At 43.8% G+C, this 25,144-nt stretch overlaps 1 protein-coding gene across 2 annotated transcripts in view; it reads right to left on the bottom strand.

The window, feature by feature from the left end:
* Window positions 1-25,144, bottom strand: part of ELMO1 (engulfment and cell motility 1) — a 559,417-nt gene that overhangs the window by 363,277 nt on the left and 170,996 nt on the right. Inside the window, exons 11-14 of one of the 2 annotated variants that reach the window (XM_040353213.1) lie at window positions 13,849-13,893; window positions 9,036-9,086; window positions 6,126-6,248; window positions 3,164-3,295 (exon numbers count right to left, since the gene is read on the bottom strand). In XM_040353213.1, the coding sequence (XP_040209147.1) occupies window positions 3,164-3,295; window positions 6,126-6,248; window positions 9,036-9,086; window positions 13,849-13,893 (351 nt within the window). The remainder of the gene's footprint in view (window positions 1-3,163; window positions 3,296-6,125; window positions 6,249-9,035; window positions 9,087-13,848; window positions 13,894-25,144) is intronic. The other variant, XM_040353215.1, reaches the window with a different exon arrangement.

Here is a 25,144-nt window from a genome sequence, read left to right as displayed (position 1 = left end):
TCTCCCAGTGTGCATGCCTAATATCACAGTTTCGACCTCCTCTCAGCTGTAGTACATCAGCATGCAACCTGATCTCTGTATTGAGAAACACTTTTTTCCTAACACAGCTGGAGGAATTCCAAAATGTTTAATTCAGTTTAGAAATGCAATATTTAATCAAGAGTATTTCATTGTTTCAAATGGTTGCGTTAACCTCTTTAAAATAGCCTGGGAGGAATACATCACCAAATTACAAACTAGGGAGAGACAAAAATTTAAAAGTGTAACATTGCAAGTAAGTCTTCAGTGAGAAACGACAATTGCCAAGCAGGGACGGTGCTACCACTAGGCGCACTGCTGCCTAGGGGTGCCCAGCCACTGGTGTTCCTACTCTCTTCTCTCTGCAACAAGCAACTAAGTCTCAGCATCAGCAGGCAGCCGCCACTCCATTTGTATATAGTGTCAGAGGTGCAGTGGCGGCAGAGGGCTGTGACCTGACTCCTAAATGAATGGAAGCAAGCAAACATTCATTGATGGGCACTAGTAGGCTGCATTGATGGGCACTAGTAGGCTGCATTGATGCGCGCTGGTGAGGCTGCATTTGCTGAGGCTGCATTTGATGGGTGCTGGTGAGGCTGCATTTGATGGGCACTGGTGAGGCTGCATTTGATGGGTGCTTTATTAAAAAGGTGGAGCATACATGGGCAGGACAAAGGGGGTGGAGTCAGGGGTGGAGCCAATGGGGGTGCAGCAAAATGAGGTTTCGCCTGGGGTGTCAAAAATCCTTGCACCAGCCCTGTTGCCCAAGCGATAGGTGATAATGATAGGTGGAAACAGGAAAATCCGCTGATCAGCTAGATGTGGGCACTGATCAAGTGTGAACAGTCTAGAAAGGTTGTGTACCACATTGTAAAACATTTTAAACAAGCTTGATGATGTGATAAGCCCTTATTTGTTCTGGGAAAGGATGCAGCCTACCACCCTCTCCTACATTCTTAGGCCCCGTACACACGAACGGTTTTCTCGGCAGAATCCAGCCAGAAACTCGATGGGAGACGTATTCTGCCGAGAAAACCGGTCGTGTGTACACTTTTCGCCGAGAAAACCGTCGGGAAACTCGTCGAGCCAAATAGAGAGCATGTTCTCTATTTCCTCGTTGGGCAATGGGAAAATTTGGCTCGACACGTTTTCTGACAGCCGAACAAGGAACTCGACGAGCAAAACGATGTGTTTTGTCCGTCGAGTTTCTCAGTCGCGTGTACGGGGCCTCACAGTCTATCACTATGGCCAATAAGCTTCTTGTAACGGGAGGGCCCAGGGAACCCAGAATCTCTTAGAAAGTATGAGATACCCTTGCTTCAGCTCCCCATGCACCTCTTATGTCTAATTCACCCTATGTTCATTAGGGTGGATATAATAAATATATCTTGGACTACTTCAAACGGGACAGTAATATTTATTAACAATATCTCTCAAGAAATATGAAGATGTTATTCCTTGTACGCTGTGAGGGCTATGCCCAGGAAGTATACCCCCTTATTTGGGCATTCCAGGAAGTTCAATTTAGGAGTCATTAGATCTCATCGTTGCTTGTGCTAATTGACCCTGCAATTGTGTGAAGGTGTATTTGTGATAATGTTGATTGTGTCTTCTGACACAGACGCCAAGTCTAGCCTACAGGTCATGTCTCTGAGTCATCAGATGCTGTCTAAGGGATTAGTTAATTAGCTCATGTTAATTAGGTCTGGTCACAGGTGTATTTTCAGAGTAATATGAGCAGGTTGTAGGAACCCCCTATTTTGGTGTATATAAAAGCCTGTAGTCTTTCACTAAAGATTTGTGATTCCTGCTTGAACCATACAGAGCGTCATCTCGTATTTGGGGGAGAATTATTCGTATGGGGTCTTATTCGGCTGGTTGGAGTGTCTAGTAGCTGCCTTGTGTTCGGGAATGTGAAAAGTAAATATTATGTTTTGTCTACTTACACATTGCTATTGTAAATTCATTTTAGGCTGTTTACATGCTTTATTTTTTTCATGCAGAAGTTTTTTTTTGTGATATATACAGCCATTTATCCCATATGTTCTTCATACAGGTATTGTAACCAACAGTTGTATATATTGATTTAACTAGATACATACAGTCCTGTACATTGTTTAATTCCGATAATACACTCACAACATAAGGATGAAAATTACAAATCAATTAATTTTCTTTTCCATTAATTTCCCCTTTTTTCTTTATATGAATAAGACAAATAACTAGCCTGATTTGGTCAGTAGCCAAGGGTAATAGTAAAACTAGTGTCAGTAATGCACGAAAGCAAATCAAATCTGTGCCGTTTCTTTCTTTCTGGTCCAACCAAAATTTGACTAGTGATCATAGGTTAAAGGTGTTGTAAAGGTTTGTGTTTTTTTTGTTCACCTTAATGCATCCTATCCTATGTCTCCCGGCATTCTCTTCTCCATGGAGTCTCAGCGTTGATTGGATAGTTTGACAGCAGCGCAGCCATTGGCTCCTGCTGCTGTCAATTAAATCCAATGATGCGGCCACCGGGGCGGCAGGACTTAGTCATATGGACACCGACTGTATCACACGGGAGCGAGCCCGCAAGCTAATCCCCTCGGGAGAGAGCTTCCCAGAGGGGGTTAGCTATTGCGGGGAGGAGCTGAGACAGCCGCCAAGGGACCCCAGAAGAGGACGATCGGGCCACGCTGTGCAAAACGAACTGTACAATGGAGGTAAGTATGACATGTTTGTTATTTGAAAAAAAAAAATGAAACCTTTACAACCCCTTTAATGCACTTTTCACATCATCAATGCTATTTGCATAGTCACTGAATAAGCTTTGGTTAGTAGAGGGAAAATGGCAAGGATACCCACACCACCTATTGAGCACAGTCATAATTTTTTTTTAGTGAGCTTGAAAATGAAAAAAATATCTGGTTGTTTTTTTTTTTTATCAATAGCCAATTTGAATTAGTTCTTATAAATGATGGATAGTAAACCAGCTATTTCATTAGGCCACAATCTATGTATGTAAATTTATGCTCAATTTACAATTTTTTAAAAACAAAGAATAAAACCATGTAAAGTCAAGTCACATCAAGTACTGTAGCCTTAGGATCAGCTGATTCGAATACTATAAACAAAAAAAACGATCACTAATTTTAGGCGTACTTACAGTGAATCCAAGCTTTTTATAGTCCCGGGTGTACATAGATTTTCTTTTCTCAATGCTCCCACCAAGAGTGTTTTGGTCTGGCTCTACATCAAAAGCAATTCTACGTAACTCAAATATAATATCCCTTTGGGCCTGGGGACAAGCAGAGGAAAGAAGACATTAATGGAATAAAGCACAACTCAATAGAGACCATTGTATGTGCAGTAGAGATTCTTTGTGAACAAAAGCATGTACAGTACAGCTAAAGGCAGAATATCACGCTTTAAGCTTTAATTGTCTGTAAAAAAAATAAGTAAACTTTGATTACGGCCCATTTCCATCAGATGCAGATGGATGCATTTTTGACTGCACTCCAACTGCATACACAGCCCAAAATCCAGGTTAAGTTATGGGTATAGTTTACACTATTGCAGTGAAATGCAGTGCTTTGAAAAATAAAGTACATGCGCCGTAGACATCGGTGAAGTCTTTTCTGCAGGTTTAGGAAATATTTGGTGCACCTACAGGTAAGCTTTAATTTAGGCTTACCTGTAGGTTAAAGTGGTCTGTATGAGTTTACAACCAAAAATCCCTTCACGGATCTGCAAAATGTATTTAAAATATTCTTTAAGATGAAGTGGTCCATATTGTGGAGTATAGAGAAAGATACTGTAATGTTTTAATGTGTTATCATCTAACACATTTTACCGTTAAAATGGCTTTTGGACACTGGAGATTTTGCACAAGATGTATGGGCCAGATTCAGGTAGAATCGCGGCGGCGTAACGTATCGTAGACGTAACGTATACGTTACACCGCCGCAATTTTTCATCGCAAGTGCCTGATTCACCAAGCACTTGCGTGAAAAATTACGCCGGCGGCCTCCGGGGTAAGCCCGTGTAATTTAAATGGGCGTGTGCCATTTAAATTAGGCGCGCTCCCGCGCCGGACCTACTGCGCATGCTCCGCTTCAAAATTCCCGCCATGCTTTGCGCGCAGTGATGTCATTTTTTCGAACGGCGACGCGCGTAGCGTAATTCCGTATTCCCGGACGGCTTACGCAAACGACGTGAATTTTTTTATTTCGACGCGGGAACGACGGCCATACTTTATACAGCAATACGTGTGCTGTGTAAAGTTAAGGCATCCAAAACGACGACTAACTTTGCGACGGGAAACTAGACTAGCGGCGACGTAGCGAACGCGAAAAACCATTGTGGATCGCCGTAACTCCTAATTTGCATACCCGACGCTGATTTACGACGAAAACTCCCCCCAGCGGCGGCCGCGGTACTGCATCCTAAGATCCGACAGTGTAAAACAATTACACCTGTCGGATCTTAGGGCTATCTATGGGTAGCTGATTCTATGAATCAGTCGCATAGATACTCTGAGAGATACGACGGAGTATCTGAGATACTCCGTCGTATCTCCGCTGTGAATCTGGCCCTATGTTTTTAGGTGGCAGTACATAACTTGCACATGGACTAGGTGACATACACTTGCATTCATTTCATAGACCGGAAACATGTTTGAAAGGATAGGCAACTTAATACAGTATTGCCTTACCCACAAAAACTTAGCCTACCTGTAGATCAGGCGTCTCAAACTGGCGGCCCTCCAGCTGTTGCAAAACTACAAGTCCAATGAGGCATTGCAAGAATGACAGTTACCAGCATGACTCCCACAGGCAGAGGCATGATGGGACTTGTAGTTTTACAACAGCTGGAGGGCCACCAGTTTGAGACCCTTGCTGTAGATAAATTCACTTTTATTCACCCAGGCCATTCTTGGAAACATCAGACCCTTTCCTTACCACTCTACTGCTTTTTTCCATCTTAACTATCCACTCAACAAAAGTCTACCATCAGTCTCAAACATTCTACAACTGATAACTACATTTGCCACAGGACAACTACCTGACCTTCACTATAAAATAACAAAAGGTAAATTAATGACTAGACACGGTTTGTATTTGCTTATTCTCAGTGGTCTCGAAAATGCGGATGTGGCCCTTTGCTTGACTTTATTTGGCCCTTTGGGGCACTATTCCACCAACTGAAACCAATGATGGAGCGCCATTTCCCCTACTAACAACATCAGTTGTGCACTGTTCTTCTCATTGATAACAATGGGACACTATTCCTCTCATTAAAACCAGTGATGACATATAAATGCCTGATGCTAGGGCATTTTCTACTCCCGCTAGCCGGAGGTCTCCCTAAAGCTTGAAGGACAGTAAACTGGCCCTTTGTTTATAAAGTTTGGAGACTCCTGCTCTAAGCTATGTCCTTTCCAAGGGTTTCAAGGGTTCCAAAGGTGAACCACATTTTTTATAAATACATTGCCACTGAAAAGATGGGCAACATTTCTTTTGGAAATCACTTTATTGCCATAAATTACTGTAACAAAACCCTTGCTCGCTTGCTTCCGCTCTCCCGACACTCCTCTGCTACTAGTGAGTCAGCTTGCAGATCGCAACGTCTGATGGTTCGGTCATCCAAGGCTCCGGGATCCGAACTACAGTTATGTGCCGTTCGGGATCCATTAGAACAAACACCAGGCAGGCTGTATGTAAGTTCAAACAGGAAGACCTTTATTGGAAGCACACAACACACTTTTAAACAGAATTTGGAACATCCCGCCCCCAACAATCGATTTCCTATTGGTCAATTGTAAAGTACATGGAGTTCTCCTTCAGGTCCTCATAACCATGCAAATGAGGACTTGAAAATGAGTTCAGCAGGGATTGGTCCGATAGCTTGAATGGAGGGACTGTTATGTGTATTGAGACAGAAGCCCCAGGGGGCAATCAATGTACACAATAGCCAGACACAGAACAATGAAGCCGTCTGGAGCTTTAAGCCAGGGAAGAAGACCCCCCCACTGTGTAACAGCTTTCAGGGAGGGACACTTCTGCATTCCAAGGTCCATGACAATTACCAAAACATAACTCAGAAAATATTTCAATTGAATTACTTACTTGGTCTTGAGGATCCATTTTGGTCATCATTCTATCCTCCAAGAGATTGAAAGTTAAAACTTGCAATACATAGAGCTGGTGTGCCATCTCATTATTAATGGTTCTCTGGGCTCTGATGACATGCTGTGAAAAATAAGAAAGACATGATCAGTCTTCACAGAGGCTCTTACTTCCTGTGATTCCCGTACAAATAAAAAGGAGGATACGGCTGTCACCTGGAAAGAAAGACAGACATCAACGAAAATACTATTGAAGTTTTAACCCTTCACCACCCATAACATGGTTTTGTTTTTGTCGGTGTTCCTAACAAGAAGTGACAGGAAATCTCCCCTATTATAGGCTCAAACAACAATATAAACTGGACTCAGATTGTAACCTTCCTTGCTCCATCAAAAACAAAACACAATGGCCCAGATTCTCGTAGATTGACGTAAAACTCCGCGGGCGTAACGTATCTCATTTACGTTACGCCGCCACAAGTTTTACAGGCAAGTCCTTTATTCACAAAGAACTTGCCTGTAAAGTTGCGGCGAGTAGCGTAAATCACCCTACGCAAGCCCGCCTAATTCAAATTAGCCGGGTAGGGGGCGTGGAGCATTTAAATTAAGCGCGTTCCCGCGCCGAACGTACTGCGCATGCGCCGTCCGGAAAATATCCCAGGGTGCATTGCTCCAAATGACGTCGCAAGGACGTCATTGGTTTCGACGTGAACGTAAATGGCGTCCAGCCCCATTCACGGACGACTTACGCAAACAACGTACATTTTTAAATTTTGATGCGGGAACGACGGCCATACTTAACATTGGTTGCCCCTCATAGCAGGGGCAACTTTACGCCGCGCAAACCTAACGTAAACGTCGTAACTTCACTGCGTCGACCGTGCGTACGTTCGGGAATTCGCGTATCTAGCTAATTTGCATACTCGACGGGGAAAACGACGGAGGCGACACCTAGTGGCAAAAAAAAACAATTGCATTTAAGATCCGAAAGCGTAAGAGCCTTACGCCTGACGGATCTAATGGATATCTATGCGTAACTGATTCCAAGAATCAGTCGCACAGATACGACGGCCCAGATTAGGACTTACGACGGCGTACATGGCGTTGCGCCGTCGTAAGCCCTTTGAGAATCTGGGCCAAAATACTTTTGCCAGGAATTGAGCTTTACCCATTAACATTTGGTCATAGCTTGGCAACCTTTTTTTAACTTTCACAGGACAAACCAAAGGGCTCCAAAGAGTTGATTCTATACTTTGCTGGCAATTCAAAAATCTGTAAAAGTAACTTTTAGGTTACTCATTTATAGTGTGTATTTTAGTGTATTCACATCTCAGTGTAGATGAATTCATAGGCACACTAAATACTATTAGATTCTCATATTCAAGAAGGCCTATATATAAAGTATTTTAGGCAGAATGCTAAAACAAACAACTAAAAACAGCTGATTTTATATCTGATGGCATTCCTCCAACCTTCTACCAAGCCATGCAGTTACTAGTTGCAGAGTGTGGTTTGTAGATTCAAGGTCCCAAGACAAACGGGTTATTTTTCAACAAAACACTGAAGTGGGCACTGAAATAAAACTGGAAAAAAATTAACTAAAACTAGAGACATCGGGCCAGATTCACGTAGATGGGCGTATGATTGGGCGTAACGTATTTGATTTACGTTACGCCGCCGCAAGTTTTTCAGGCAAGTGCTTTATTCACAAAGCACTTGCCTGTAAAGTTGCGGTGGCGTAGCGTAAATCACCCGGCGGAATTCAAATTCGGCGGGTAGGGGGCATGTTTCATTTAAATGAAGCGCGTCCCCGCGCCAAACGAACTGCGCATGCGCCGTCCCTAAAAACTCCCGGCGTTCATTGCTCTAATTGATGTCGCAAGGACGTCATTGGTTTTGACGTGGACGTAAATGGTGTCCAGCCCCATTCATGGACGACTTAGGCAAACAACGTAAAATTTCTAAATTTCGACGCGGGAACGACGGCCATACTTAACATAGGATACGCCACCTAGGGGGCAGCTTTATCTTTACACCGGCATACCTCTTACGGAAACGGCGTATCTTTACTGCGACGAGCAAGCGTACGTTCGTGAATCGGCGTATCTACTAATTTGCATATTTTACGTCGAACTCAACGGAAGCGCCACCTAGCCGCCAGCGAAAATATTGCACCCTAAGATACGACGGCGCAGGCCGTCGTATCTTAGGTAGGTTTAAGTGCATCGCAGTTTGAGCATACACTTAAACATGCGACGGGCTTAGATTGCGAGTAACGTCGGTGTATCTACTGATACGCCGGCGTAACTCTTTGTGAATCTGGCCCATCGTTTTTCTTTTCATTTTGGATAAAGGGAGGGTTTATCTCAGTCAAGTTTTTTTTTTTTTGCAATCTGTGTCCCATTGGGGAAATGTCTCCTCACTTCCTGCCCGATAGTCAAAACAGGAAGTGAGAGAAAATCCCTCCAAGCGAGGAAATCCCTGGTTGTCAAAAATACTAATGCCTGCATTAGAAGGTTTTCCCTTTATTACTGTTGTGGGGACAACCCAAACTGAGGGATTTTCTTTCTCCTTCGGTGAAAATGGTAGACATGACAAAAAGAGGATGAATCTCACTAACAGATACAGAGACAGCAATTAAATCGTCTCCACTCCATCTGAAACCTAAAAAAATGCCTTTAGTTATATTTTAGATACATTTAATTTTACGAGCTCCCCTAGTATTTCTTTAGTAATGCACTGCAATAATTCATGAAACAGCATCATTCTTATGAAAACCATTCTTATGAAAAAATAAGTAAATTTAAAAACTGCTACAAGACAAAGCTTAGGTACAGTGAAACCTCCAACGATTGCAAATTACAGTATGTTGTACTTAAAGCACAATAAACATTAAAAAATCATTGCTTACTGTGAGGATAATGGAACGGAGTTGCTTTTGTGCCAGTATGTTTGCCATCTCCTGTTTTACAAAAAAAAAAAAAAAAAACACACATTCAAATAATACTTAATATCAAACATGTTATTTTTGAAATAACAATTTTAGTACTGCTGAATCAGTAATGTTATGGCACTGAAAATACGAACGTAAAACATACCACAAAGACAAATTTAGGTTACATTTGCGCAAGCATTATCATTCTGTTTTCTTCACGGCTCTAAAATTGCAATACATGTTCTCTGTAAGTACAGGCTTAAAGTGCAATACCCTGAATTATAAGTGGTCAACATACAAAAGATTTAAATGCCCCTTAAAGGGGTTGTAAATGTTTGTTTTTTATTTTCTAAATAGGTTCCTTTAATCACTTAAGACCCGGACCTTTAGGCAGCTAAAGGACCCGGCCAGGTTTTGCGATTCGGCACTGCGTCGCTTTAACAGACAATTGCGCGGTCGTGCGACGTGGCTCCCAAACAAAATTGGCGTCCATTTTTTCCCACAAATAGAGCTTTCTTTTGGTGGTATTTGATCACCTCTGGGGTTTTTATTTTTTGCACTATAAACAAAAATAGAGCGACAATTTTGAAAAAAAAAATCAATATTTTTTACTTTTTGCTCGAATAAATATCCCCCAAAAATATATAAAAAAATATTTTTTTCCTCAGTTTAGGCCGATACGTATTCTTCTACCTATTTTTGGTAAAAAACAAATCGCAATAAGTGTTTACCGTTTGTTTTGCGCAAAATTTATAGCATTTACAAAATAGGGGATAGTTTTATTGCATTTTTATAAAAAAAAAAATTTACTACTAATGGCGGCGATCAGGGATTTTTTTCGTGACTGCAACATTGTGGCGGACACTTCGGACAATTTTGACACATTTTTGGGACCATTGTCATTTTCACAGCAAAAAATGCATTTAAAATGCATTGTTTATTGTGAAAATGACAATTGCAGTTTGGGAGTTAACCACAAGAGGGCGCTGAAGGGGTTATGTATGACCTAATATGTGTTTCTAACTGTAGGGGGGTGTGGCTGTAGGTGTAACGTCATCGATTGTGTATCCCAATAAAAGGGATCACACGATCGATGACGCCGCCACAGTGAAGAACGGGGAAGCTGTGTTTACACACAGCTCTCCCCGTTCTTCAGCCCCGGGGACCGATCGCGGGACTCCAGCGGCGATCAGGTCCGCGGGTCCCGAGGTCCCGGAGCTTCGGACCGGGTCGTGGGCATGCGCCTGCGACCCACGGCTATTCACTGGCAGAGGACGTACCTGTACGTGCATGTGCCCAGCCGTGCCATTCTGCCGACGTAAATGTGCAGGAGGCGGTCCTTAAGTGGTTAAGCTAGTGCATTGCTGGTTCACTTACATTTTCCTTCAATTTTCTAAATATTTTTTTTTCTATGTTTTCTTTGTCTGAATTTCTCACTTCCTGTTCCTCCTCAGTAAGGTGTTCAGTAAGCTGTTCAAAATGACTTTCCACCGCTCAGATGATGCCATGAATAAGCACTAATCTTGTGCGAAACGTCGGCTGTTCCCCTGTTCCTGTTTTATGATTTGGTGATGTATTTGCTGTTTATTTGAATAAAAGAAAACCTGGACGGTTTTTTGGAGTGCGGCTATCCATCTTTCATCTACTTTTTATGGTGGAAAGCTTACTGAGGAGAAATAGGAAGTGAGAAATTCAAACAAAGAAAAAAAACATTTAGAAGGGAAATCGAAGGAAAAGGTAAGTGAACCAACAATGCACTAGCTTAAAGGAACCAATTTAGAAAATAAAAGACAAACCTTTACAACCCCTTTAACCTTACAAAAATACACGTGCAAAGACCTCTACCCTGGGTACGCCTGTTTTTTATGTTTATGCTAGATAGTAATAGGATTTCTGTACTCGCTATAAAACCCCTTTCCTTTGAGTACACTCAAAGGAAAGACGGGAGCACTCATTCTGGTAAAAATAACGTTCGGAATGGAGATAGCAAATTCGTCACGCTGTAACGGACTTAAAAGCACGAAGACTGAAAAGCGTGAATCGTCTCTCAAACTTTTACTAACATGAAGATCAGCAAAAGCAGCCCAAAGGGTGGCGCCATTTAAATGGAACTTCCCCTTTATAGTCCCGTTGTATGTGGTGTACGTCACCATGCTTTAGATGGTCGGTATTTGACCTGACCGTGTGTACGCAAGGCAGGCTTGAGAGATATCCCGTCGGGAAAAACTTAGTTTTTTTCCTGCCAAGAAAAAACGGTTGTATGTAAGAGGCAGAAGTCTTTCACCCTTTGTTCATACTGCCACTTACAGGAGGACTGGACACTGGCAAAAAAAAAACGTTGGCCAGCCCAAAATGACTCTTCCTGTTACCAGAATACTTTTGTTATGTAGAAAGAATAACTAAGAACTTAATCATAATCACAGAAGGGTGGGACCTCTGTCTCCTAATGCAGTAGTACAAGAAAAGCAAGAAAAGCATTTTATAGGGAATATAAAAATCCTATTTTCCTTTTGGCCTATTGGGGGACACAAAAAGTCTTTTACCTTTGGGACATTCAAAAGCAGTCTGAGGTCACAGGTTTACTATAAAGGGGTCTAAAAGTGCCTTACATAAAACAGAGTGCTCGAAGGTCACTACTTCCAGGCCAGTCCTACAACTTTCAGTTGTGTAGGGTATTGACAAAGCACTCCAAAAGCTAGGCTAATGCCCCGTACACACAATCAGAATTTCCGAGGGAAAAAGTCAGATGGACTTTTTCCATCGGATTTTACGATCGTGTGTAGCCCCATCTGAGTTTTTTCATCGGAAATTTCAATGAATTCCATTGGACTTTAGATATAAAACATGTTCTATATTTTTCCGATGGAATTCCGTCGGAATTTCAATGTGATTTGGCCGGGAAAAAGCCTGATTGTTTGTACGCGGTAGGGGTGCAACGGATCGTGCCCGAACGGCGATCCGAACGGGTCGACCTGTTCGGATCGGAACAGTATGCGATCCGCGGAACGCACCGCCGCCGCGGCCTTAGGAAAGACCGCGGTTTCGGCCTAGCTCCGGAGCGTTCGGCCATCTTGGTACACTCGGCAGAGATGCGCGCTGACGTCATCACCCCTCCCTCTGCTCGTGGATTTTTTTCTATTTTGCAAGAGCACGCTGCGCCGCTGACTCTGCATGCAACCTGGAGACGGACCGAGTACATCAGTACAGTGAGTTGGCTAATGGCTTAATAGCCATTAGCCAACTCACTGTACTGATGTACTCGGTCTAGTAAAACAGTAACACTGTAATTACCATTTTTGCCACTGTAATAATAGTCATAGCCAACATTGCCCCCACCATAGTAAACAGTAACACTGTGTGTATAGCCATTTTTCCCACTGTAATCAGTGGGGAAAATGGCTATACACACAGTGTTACTGTTTACTAGTGTGGGGGCAATGTTGGCTATGACTATTATTACAGTGGCAAAAATGACAATTACAGTGTTACTGTTTTACTAGTGTGGGGGCAATGTTGGCTATGGCTATTAATAATAGCCATAGCCAATATTGCCCCCACACTAGTAAAACAGTAACACTGTAATTGCCATTTTTCCCACTGTAATGGTCCCAAAATTGTCCGATGTGTCCGCCATAATGTCGCGGTCACGAAAAAAAAACGTTGATCGCCGCCATTAGTAGTAAAAAACTAAATAAAAATATTAATAAAAATGTAAAAAGACAAAACTTTTGTTTGTCTTGTGTTTTTTTTTTTTTTTTTTACTGATCCAAAAATGATCCGATCCGTGACTCCTGATCCGAGGATCGATCCGATCCGTGAGTTTTTTGATCCGTTGCACCCCTAGTACGCGGCATAAGACCTAACCGCTCTGAATAACTGTAATCACAGGGACCTGTTCTAACAGTGATGCAGAGAAGAAACGCATGCAAAAAAAAAATTGGTTAATCTTTTCTCCTAGCACACTAGCAAAAACAGACATGCTAGTAGCAGAGGGGATTTTCTTGGGCTCCCCTACAGTTTAAGTGCCAGTGTCCAATCTTCCTGTAGACGTCACTATAATCTAAAGCTGAAAAATCTTTTGTGCTCCTCAATAGGTGAGAAAAGAATAGACTGCCAAATTCATGGGTAATAATTTGCTGGGTAGATGGCCTGGTTGGATTTGCCTCTAATAAATACATTTTCTCATTCGTTGATCCAATATTTCGTAAAGCAAGGATGTATAAACCATGTTTGGGATAGGGTCTTGTGGTCCATTTTTGGAGGAGTCCTCAGATAAAACAAAAATGTTGTTATTAGGATCTGTGGAGAGCCATATTTTTCAGGGTCCCAGTAGATAGAAATCTCTACTTTCAACCCTTCCGGACTAAAAAGAAGTAACTGTATCACAACTGAGGTCTAATGATAAAACCTCCTCATGTTGGACTTTGGCCTTTTGGCCCAAGAAGCTCATTGCAAAAAAAAAAACATATGAACTATGCATAAATGTGTCCTAATTAGAAACCTGTCCATTACATTAAATGCATACTTTTTTCTTGTTTGATCCCTAGAGAAGAAAAACCCAAACAATGTTTAAGGTCTAAATAAAATAACAGCAGGGTTGTAGAAAGGTATGGTTGGCTTCAAAATTAGCCAATTAAAAAAAAACATCAAAACCATCACTTGTGGATTTAGATGCCAGCCTAATCACAATGGCAAACAGTCATGCAGCAATCATGTAACAAGCACTTATCACATTTTCTAAGGCATGCTCTGACTGCCCTTCAAGACCATTAAAAAGTTCAAGACTCACGCTTAGAGGGAAATCAAGAATGTCAATGCTGTCCTCAATGTAATGCTTAGGGAATCACAGCCAAAGGCAGCATTAAGAGGAGAAAAGTGCAACATTTCATAACAAACATATATCTTTCAAGCCAATAAAATGTACAAATTTATTACTCTACTAATCTGATAGAACATTTGATTCATAAGGCTAAAATCTGGAACTCTCTGGGTAAAAAGACAATGGGCTGGATTCAGAAAGAATTTACGCCGGCGTATCTATTGATACGTTGCGTAAATTCAAATCTGCGCCGGCGTATCTTCTTTCTGTATTCAGAAAGCAAGATACGCCGAAATTAGGCTAAGATCCGACTGGCGTAAGTCTCTTACGCCGTCGTATCTTAGGGTGCATATTAACGCTGGCCGCTAGGTGGCGCTGCCGTCGATTTCAGCGTAGAATATGCAAATGAGCTGGATACACCGATTCAGAAACGTACATGCGCCCAGCGGATTTTTTTACGTCGTTCGCGTAAGGCTTTTTCTGGCGTAACGTTACTCCTGCTATATGAGGCATAGCCAATGGTAAGTATGGACGTCGTTCCCGCGTCAAATTTAAAAAAATTTACGTTGTTTGCGTAAGTCGTTCGCGAATAGGGCTTTGCGTAAATTATGTTCACGTCGAAAGCATTGACTATTTGCGACGTGATTAGGAGCATGCGCACTGGGATACGTTCACGGCCGGCGCATGCGCCGTTCGTGAGAAACGTCATTTACGTGGGGTCATGTTTTATTTACATAAAACACGCCCACCTCCTGACAATTTGAATTTGGCGCGCTTACGCCGGCAGATTTACGCTACGCTGCCGCCACTTACGGAGCAAGTGCTTTGTGAATACTGCACTTGCCCGTCTAAGTTGCAGAGGCGTATCGTAAATAGGATACGCTATGCCCGCATAAACCTACGTCCCCCTACCTGAATCTAGCCCATTGCTCTAATTTCACATAATTCCCCTCCTCATATCTAATCTAACACATCAAAGGTCACAAAACAGCAACTAGTGATCAGAATATTTTGAAATGAGCCATCACATCATCGTATGTTCACACAACTCACATATTCAGCGTTTAATACAGTACCTTATATACCATGTACAGTATGTTTATGGAAAGGATGTGCATTTTGTGCAATAGTGTGTTCGCATATATGATCTTTACTTTTTTTTTTTATATTCTCAATTCAGCAAACATAGTTGCCAGTCATTATCACTATAAACTACCATAGAAAAAGAAGCAGTAAATAAGTCAGTCAGTTAGATAACTATTACTGGCATATGAAACTACCTAGGAATGCTCCTTTGTCCTAATCACTGCATAATAAGATATTTTTGCAAGTTTCTGATTTATTTTTTTGTAAGCGATTTATCCTATTAGCCACTTCCCTACCCGCCCATAGAAATATGACATGCACAGATAGGATCTCCCATCCTGGTGTGGACGTCATATGACGTCCTGGGCTTCCCGGCCGTCTAGGCCCGCAATCACGGCAGGACCGTGGATCTGTGTGTGTAAACACACAGATCCATGTCCTGTCAGAGGTGAGGAGACCGATGTGTGTTCCCAGTACAGAGGAACACAGATCGGTCTCCTCCCCTTGTGAGTCCCCTCCCCCTACAGTTAGAATCACTCACTAGGGAACATATTTAACCCCTTCAGCGCCCCCAAGTGTTAACCCCTTCCCTGGCAGTCACATTTATACAGTAAACAGTGCAGTTTAATCGCACTAATCGCTGTATAAATGTGAATGGTCCCAAAAATGTGTCAAAAGTGTCCGATATGTCCGTCGCAATGTCACGGTCACAATCAAAAATGGCGATCGCTGCCATTACTAGTAGAAAAAATAAAAATGCAATTTTGTAGACGCTATAACTTTTGTGCAAACCAATCAATATATACGCTTATTGTGATTTTTTTTTACCAAAAGTATGTAAAAAAATATGTATCGGCCTAAACTGTGGAAACATTTTGTTTTTTTTATAGATTTTTTTGGGGATATTTATTATAGCAAAAAGTAAAAAATATTGAATTTTTTCCAAAATTTACGCTCTATTTTTGTTTAATAGCGCAAAAAATAAAAACCGCAGGAGGTGATCAAATACCACCAAAAGAAAGCTCCATTTGTGGGGAAAAAAAAGGAGGTCAATTTTGTTTGGGAGCCATGTCGCACGACTGCGCAATTGTCAATTTAAAGCGACGCAGTGCCGAATCGCAAAAAGTGCTCTGGTAAGGAAGGGGGTAAATTCTTCCAGGGCTGAAGTGGTTAAGTAAATTATGACCTGTTAACACTATGAGCCAGAATAATAAAAGAGATACGACGGCGTATCTCCAGATACGCCGTCGTATCTCTGAGTCTGGCCGGTCATATCTATGCGCCTGATTCTTAGAGTCAGTTACGCATAGATTTCCATTAGATCCGACCGGCGTAAGTTTCTTACGCCGTCGGATCGTAACTGCATATTTACGCTGGCCGCTAGGGGCGTGTACGCTGATTTACGCGTCAAAATATGTAAATCAGCTAGATAAGTGAATTCACGAACGTACGCCCGGCCGACGCAGTACAGATACGCCGTTTATGTTAGGCTTTTCCCGGCGTAAAGTTACCCCTGCTATATGGTGGCGTAAGTGCGGCGTACCAATGTTAAGTATGGCTGTCGTTCCCGCATCGAAATTTGAAAATTTTACGTTGTTTGCGTAACTCGTCCTTGAATGGGGCTGGACGTAATTTACGTTCACGTCAAAACCAATACGTCCTTGCGGTGTATTAGGAGCACTGCACACTGGGAGATTTCCACGGACGGCGCATGCGCCGTTCGTGAAAAAACTTCAATCACGTCGGGTCACAGAACATTTACATAAAACACGCCCCCCTGTTCCAAATTTGAATAAGGCGGGCTTACGCCGGCCTATTTACGATACTCCGCCTATTTACGATACGCCGCCGCAACTTACAGAGCAAGTGCTTTGAGACGCAGTCCGTCTAAGTTGCGGAGGCGTAACGTAAATAGGTTGTGTTACGCCCGCACAAAGTTACGCCAAACTACGATAATCTGGCCCTATGTCTATTGGGCTGCATTGCGATAATGCCCAGTACAAAAATAAGCTGAAAAAAATTGTTTCCAACAAGCTCAGTCCCTACTGAAAGATTGTAAAGGTTTATTTTTTTTCATTAAATAATAAACATGGTATACGTACCTGCTCTGTGCAATGATTTTGCACAGAGCTGCCCCGAAACCTCCTCCTCTGGGGTCCCTAGTGGCACTCATGGCTCCTCCTCCCTTCCAGGTGCCCCTATAGCAAGCCACTTGTTATGGGGGTACTCATGCAGGCTCAACCCTGAGATGGGCTGCGTGCATCTATTGACACACACACAGTGCAGTTGGGTCCCACCCACTGCTCCCTTATCACATGATTTGATTAACAGCAGCAGAAGATAATGGCCCTTGCTGCTCCTTCCATGTACTGTGAGGAGAGAGAATAAATGTAAATAAATGTATTAAAAAAAACAGTCACTGCTGCTCTCTCTCCTTGTGCAGGTTGACTGGTCTTGTCTCTGCTCCCTCCTTTAGTGTGTGAAGCTGCTGGGTCCCTCCTGCATCTCTGCTCTCTGCACGGGCTATTTACAGCACAGTCATGATGTTACCGCTACTTTTACAAGATAATATTTGGATTTGCAAAGACTTTGGGTGTTTACAAAGTGGACCGACTGCCGGTTCACACTGGGGCAGCAAGGCGATCTGCACACGACTTCAGAGGGCGACTTGCAAAATGACTTCTGTATTGAAGTCAATGCAAGTCGCCCTGAAGTCGTCCCAAAGTCATACATGAACCTTATTCTAAGTCGGAGCGACTTGAGTGGCTCCCATTAAACCGGTTCCATAGTACAAAACGGAGCGCGACTTGTCAGGCGGCTAAGTCGCCTGACAAGTCACTCCTGTGTGAACCGGCACTTAAAGGAACATATGTCGGTTAACATTTTTGTGCCCAGGTCTGGTCCCCTTGGCTTGACTCCCAAGATACGGTTACACCAGATTATGTTGTGTGTCTAAAGGCTCATTTTATATGCTGCCATTGGTCATTAGGTAAATTAGTCAATTTTGCGGCTATGAGCCTTATGTGTTGATAGACCTGCGGTACTGATATTTGGTTTTATAGGTCTATTGCTGTATCATAAATCATGGACATCATTTTTTTTCGTTTGATGTTCTGTACTTTTCTGAGCTCTACCTGCTTCTAAGAAAACAAAAAAAAAATGTACCCTTTAATAAATGTGCCCAGATTTCAGCTTTAAAAAAAAAAGCATATCAACAAACGCCATCTCAAGCTTTTATTAATTCTCATCAACATGCACATAACAAATGTAGTGAGAATCCAGCCTTACAAATCCTCAAATAAATAAGGCTGGATTCACATCAGCTTGCATTGACACACATTAAATGCACTTGAGTAGATATGCGTTGGCAAGCGTTTTTTTTTTTGCATTATAATTGCATTTTTTTTTCATGTTGCATTGACGTGCAGTTTTATGTACACAGCAAAACTATGGTGTATGCTGTGGTGTGTTATATCATGCTATGTTTAAATGCTAAGGCCCGGATTCACAAAGCACTTACGCTGACGTATCTCGAGATACGCCGCGTACGTGCAAATATGCGCCGTCGTATCTGTGCGCAGTGCCCACAAAACTAGATACGCCTGAAAATAGGCTTCATCCGACCAACGTAACTTGCCTACGCCGGCGTAGAGTGGGCGCATATTTACGCTGATCGTATTTGGCGCTCCCATTGATTTTCTATTCACATATGCAAATGAGGGAGATACGCCGATTCACGAACGTACGTACATCCGACGCAGTGCGCGTAAAGTCATACGTCCGGCGCAAAGTTATGCCCCATAAAGGAGGTATAACTCAGCAGCATCCATGCAAAGGAAACACAAGCTGACGTATTTTACGTAGGACGTGAATATGACTAGGCGTAGGTTACGTTCACGCCGTAGGCAGTGATCCGGCGTATCTAAGGGAGTAGTTCCGACGTGATTGTGAGCATGCGCACTGGGATGCGTCCAAGGGACGGCGCATGCGCCGTTCATTATACGTATCTGTCTGGCGCTCGGCCCATCATTTGCATGGGGTCACGCCTCATTTGCATGGCTCACGCCCACTTCCACATATGCGGGCTTACGCCTAGGAAACCCAGCGCAGATTTGGCAGCACTGGCTTTGTTAATCCAGTGATTGCCTCTCTGCGCTGCGTCGGCGTAGCGTAAAGGAGATACGCTATGGCGGCATTAAATATGCGCCGCTGTATGTGAATCCGGGCCTAAGTGTTTAATTTTCATAAAGTACACAATAGTCCATAATTGCACTCTCCAGCTGCTTGAATGGCCAGGCCGCAATAAAGTCAATGCTGCGCACACATCAGGGACCATAAATGTGGTCTGACCTGCACATGCGCAGATCAGATTACATTACCGCTGACACGCCAGAAAAGGGATTTATAACCACTAGGGTCACTTCTGTTATAAACACCCTGCCTGTCAGCATTTTAGTTACTTTGAAAGTTTACTATAACTTTAAGGACCTTTTCCACTCTCTGATGTTTAGTCACAGTTGTAAATTAGAGCCTCCATGAGGAAAGTCTAGATCACAGTCTGGAGTTAACAAAGAGGAGGTATCTCAAAGGTATCCCAAAGGCTGGCTGCATGGGACCAATCTAAAGATTGGGGGCTAGATTCACGTAGAATGGCTTAACTTTGTGCGGGCGTAACGTATCCTATTTACGTTACGCCTCCGCAACTTTTACAGGCAAGTGCCGTATTCTCAAAAAACAGTTGCGGCGGCGTAGCGTAAATAGGCCGGCGTAAGCCCGCCTAATTCAAATTGTGAAGAGGTGGGCGTGTGTTATGTAAATCAGTCACAAAATATTCCAACTGCACACCTTCCAGGAAAATGGCCAATAAGTAAAAGGGTGCTGAAACGATCACCAGCTGGGAACTGGAAAGCAAATCATGTACACATATTCGCCAGCACACCAAGGATCATTGAAAAAACGTCCAAAAATGTAATGCATAATAGCGATCCAAAAAGCAACGTTTCGAGGTCACGCAGGACCTCTTCGTCAGGCACACTTGCCTGACGAAGAGGTCCTGTGTGACCTCGAAACGTTGCTTTTTGGATCGCTATTATGCATTACATTTTTGGACGTTTTTTCAATGATCCTTGGTGTGCTGGCGAATATGTGTACATGTTATGTAAATCAGGCTTGACCCGACGTGACTGACATTTTTCCCGAACGGCGCATGCGCCGTCCATGGAATTTCCCAGTGTGCATTGCTCCAAATTACGCCGCAAGGACGTCATTGGTTTCGACGTGAACGTAAATGACTTCCAGCCCCATTCACGGACGACTTACGCAAACGACGTAACTTTTTCAAATTTCGACACAGGAACGACGGCCATACTTAACATTGGTGCGCCGCACTTACGCCACCATATAGCAGGGGTAACTATACGCCAGGAAAAGCCTAACGTAAACGGCGTAACTGTACTGCGTCGGTCTGGCGTATGTTCGTGAATTCGCGTATCTAGCTGATTTACATATTTTGACGTGTAAATCAGCGTTCACACCCCTAGCGGCCAGCGTAAATATGCAGTTACGATCTGACGGCGTAAGAGACTTACGCCTGTCGGATCTAATAGATATCTATGCGTAACTGATTCTAAGAATCAGGCGCATAGATACGACCGGCAGGACGCAGAGATACGACAGCGTATCTGGAGATACGCCATCGTATCTCCTCTAAGAATCTGGCCCTGGGTGCTTGCAGCTCATATATGCAAAGATGTACACTCAAGCCCGGATGTCTGCATTAAACTTGCCACATGAAAACTTGCAGGGTCCAGATAACTTTACAGGGTTTTTGTGCTGGTAGTTTAAGTTGGGAGCCTGGTAAAATAAAAGCATATGTAATGTACAATAGGAAATTTTTAGTCAAAAAATTGGCAGTGCAATTGGTTAGCACTTCCGCCTAGCAGTTCAAATACCAACGACGGCACTACCTGCCTGAAATTTGAATGTTCTCCCTGTGACGGAATGGGTTTCCTTCGGGTACTCTGGTTTCCTCCCACACTCCAAAGACATGCTGGTAAATTGGCCCTAGTAGGTGTATGTATGTATGTATGCATGCGAGTTATAGATCTTAGATTATAAGCTGCTTGAAGGCAGAGACTGATGTGTACAATATAAAGCTGTAATAAATTAAATAAAATGAAAGATGTACTATGAGATAAAAAACTACAGTGTAATAAAACAGATTCTAGCTACTTTCAGGTACATTAAAGAGTGCAGGGTGTAATAGTCAAAAGTATGCAACCGTGTCCCTAATGCCTTGTACACACAATCGGAATTTCCAATGAAAAAATTCCGACTGTGTGGGGTCCCCATCTGACTTTTTTCTGTCGGAGTTTAGAAATAGAACATATTTAATTTTTTTACGATGGAAAAAATCCTATCGGAAATTCCTGTGTGGAACTACGACGGAGAAAAAACCCACACATGTTCAGAATCAAGTCGACGCATACTCAGAAGCATTGAACTTCATTTTTCTCGGCTCGTCGTAGTGTTTTACGTCACCACGTTTTGGACGGTCGGAATTTGGTCTGACAGTCAGGGGTGTATTTTAGGTTTTGTGGAAGACATGGGGCTACACCCCGGTCAAGAAAGCTAGTCTGTACCCCTTATGCTTCGGGAGATACAGGCGTGCAAAGTTGGGTGTTTAACATGGGAGTCTATGGCGGTCGGTATATGACCCACCCATTCCTGTCAAGGCCACACCCCTTGCGGTTTAAGACCCACCCTGAAATTTTCAAGTGGGGACACTAGTTCTGATGGCCTGGGGGGTGGGGAGGGGGGTGGATTCCCTTAATTTGCATAGATTTCCTCTCACTTCCTGTTTGGCTATGGGACATGAAGTGAAGGGAAATCTCTGCAATGGGACAGAGATGGTAAAAAATTAAAAGCGACGCCCCCCCCACAGTTGCAGAATGCCAACCGCCCACATACTGGAAGCAGTGCAGCCGATTTATAGGGGCGCTAAACTAATTTACCTAACAGTGTAGCGCAAGCCGGCGGGGACACTGTCCGTGCTGCCCCCCTGCAAAATGCTGGCCTGGGCCTTGTTGGCCTAGGCCAGGATACAGCATTGCTGACCGTGTGTAGGTAAGACAGCTTGAATGGAATTCTGACAGGAAATTCCATCGGATTTTATCCCATTGGAAATTCCGATTGTGTGTACAGGGCATTACATCGCAGGTCAGCAAGTGCAAAAATTGGTTCTATAATTGGTGTCTGTGGGCCCAAAAATAAACCATAGTTGCCAACATTTAAAAAGAACTAGGAGTGACACCAAGGGAATGAGAAGAGAACTAAAATGACCAAAAGTGGGTGTTGCTTTGAAGTGTGCCACCTTTCCTTTTTCTTTATCGTACATCACGGGACACAGAGCGGCATATTCATTACTATATGGGTTATATGGAGTACCTTCAGGTGTTGACACTGGCAATCTCAAACAGGAAATGCCCCTCCCTATATAACCCCCTCCCATAGGAGGAGTACCTCAGTTTTTACGCCAGTGTCTTAGGTGTTGGTCATGGTTTAGCTTGCCTCCGCATCCTTGGGATTAGGTGAGCTACCGGTTCTGTCCAAAGGCCTCAGCGCTAAAGTGGTCAGTAACCGGACCCCAAACCCTTGGGGTATAGCCCATAATGCTTTTCTTTTTAGAGAGCTGGACCCTGGGCCCAGAACTTAGAAACCTTTGGGTGCCTAATGTTTCTGTTGCCAGAGTGCTATATGGGCCCAGGACAGTGGATCCTTCATAGGAACCCAGGGCCTGAAGGTCTAGACATCCCCACGGAGATGGGGGAAGATTGGGCCTCTTGCTTGGCAAAGTCCTGCGGCATGGAGCAGGTAAGTGAGGGGAAAACTTGCGGAACTTGGTTCTTAGCAGGTTTTTTCTGGGGGGTCACAGGGGACATGCCTAAAGTTATGCGCTGCATCTGGCAAACTAGTCACATATCTTAAAGATAGGATGGCTCTATGTGTATTTTTTCCCCATAAGAAGTGACCTCCCTTGTAGTGTTGGAAAAGCATTGAGTGGGGCCTGTGTGATATAAAGTGTATGTGTGTGTCAGAGAGCTGTGCTTACCTGCAAGCCTCCAGGCGATGCTCCATCAGTCTTCCTCCTCAGAGCCTGCAAGCAGGCAGAACGCTGACCTCCTCGTGGTTCCAGCTGGAGCAGAGAGGCTCCCTTCCCCCCAACCCCCCCCCCTATCGGCGGGCGCGCGCGTTCACGTGTTATAGGCGCAATTCGCGCCGTTCAGCTGAGGGGGGAAGGGCGGGTCAGTGGTTTAAGGAAGGGGCGGCCCTTCCTTTTTTCGTTCCAAACAGCTCATTCAATACATTGGAACTGGGGAGGAAAGACCAGAGCGGCAGCACGGGGCGCCGAGGACACACAGTGGCCAGAAAGAATATTGCAGTCTTCAGAAGACTGTTTTCAAGCCTAGAAATAGGCTGTTTCTTTTCCATCTCATAGTTTTTCTTTGCAATACTACTCAGGGGGGACAGAATGCTTTTTCTTTCCTGGATTTGAAACAAAAACAAAAACAAAAAAAAGTCATCTAGGGGAGAGGAAGCATTTTTTATCCCCCAAACAGGTGTTTGGGCAATTAACTATTTATAGTTCCAAGTACCAATAAACTAGCAGGTGTACCTCGGTAGTGTACCATGGCATCCGGGTCAGAGGGTACAAGAGGTGGGGAATCCCCCAGAGAGTCTGAGGTCTCGGACAAAGTTATGCCGCTACTTTCCCCACAGGGAACCTTGGGGCCATCGGGATCTGGGGCTGGAGCAGGTCAGTCCAACCCTAAGATAGTCACAGACGAGGTATTACTCACCTCTTTAAAGGAGATGGAGAAAAGAATGGGAAAAATGATAGCCACAGCTATGCGGGGCAGTAAACGGATTAGATCTCCGTCGCCCGAGCGCGGACCCTCAGAAGAGGAGGTCCTTTCCTCAGGGGAATTGGACGACCTCTTGGACAAGGACCAAGTAGGTTCAGGGATCGAAGATCCGGATACAGAGGAGTCTGGAGCAGTCTCCCAAGGGGAGAGCTGGTGGATTCAAGCCTTAACGGACTTGGTCCATAATGCATTCAACTTGCCAGTACCAGATCTCCAGGTATCTACGGTTTCAGCTTTGGGCTCACTGAGGCCGCCTCAAAGCAATGCAGTATTTCGGATCCACCCTCTACTAGAGGGAGTTTTGTTCCAAGATTGGAACAAGCCAGATAAAATCTTCTTACCACCTAAAAGATTCTCTGCCCTATATCCTATGGAAGATAAATTTTCCAAGAAATGGGCTACTCCTGCAGTGGACGCAGCCATCTCATGTATTAACAAATCATTAACATGCCCTGTAGAAAACATACAGGTATTCAAGGATCCAGTTGATAAACGCTTGGAAGCACTAAGAACTCCTTCACTACTGCAGGGGCAGTAGTACAGCCAGCTGTGGCTGCGACTGCGACTCTTTTCAGAGATTTGGGAAGCCAGCATTCCCGACGAGTGGGTACGGTCTTCCGTGGCCACGGGCTACAAATTAGATTTCCTAAGGTTTCCTCCTCTTCATTTCCAGGAGTCGAGGATTCCAAACGATCCGGAGAAAGGAGCCGCATTAATGTCGGCATTAAATCATCTACTTTCCCAGGAAGTAATAGTAGAGGTACCAGTCCTGGAACAGGGGCTAGGTTTCTACTCCAACCTATTCATCATCCCGAAGTCCAATGGAGATGTCAGGCCAATTTTGGACCTAAAGATGGTAAATACATACCTAAAGATCCGCTCATTTCGGATGGAATCCGTGCGGTCAGCAGCTACCACACTCCAAAAGGACGACTTCATGGCGTCCATAGACATAAAGGATGCCTACCTTCATCTTCCAATTTATCAGCCACATCAAAAATATCTACGCTTCATGGTGGCTTCGCGTCACTTCCAATTCGTGGCGCTTCCCTTCGGGTTGGCTACGGCCCCCCGGGTGTTCACGAAGGTCCTAGCTCCAATCCTAGCCAAACTAAGGATCCAAGGGGTCACGATCCTAGCATACCTGGACGACCTCCTAGTCATAGATCACTCGTCTCCCGGCTTGGAGCGAGCAGTGGCCCTCACGGTCCAATACCTCGAGAAGTTCGGCTGGGTCCTAAATCGAGAAAAGTCAG

This window comes from Rana temporaria, chromosome 5, assembly GCF_905171775.1.
Source record: "Rana temporaria chromosome 5, aRanTem1.1, whole genome shotgun sequence".
NCBI lineage: Eukaryota > Metazoa > Chordata > Amphibia > Anura > Ranidae > Rana > Rana temporaria.
Note: the sequence above shows the minus strand (reverse complement) of the source record. Positions and strands in the feature narration are given on the sequence as shown.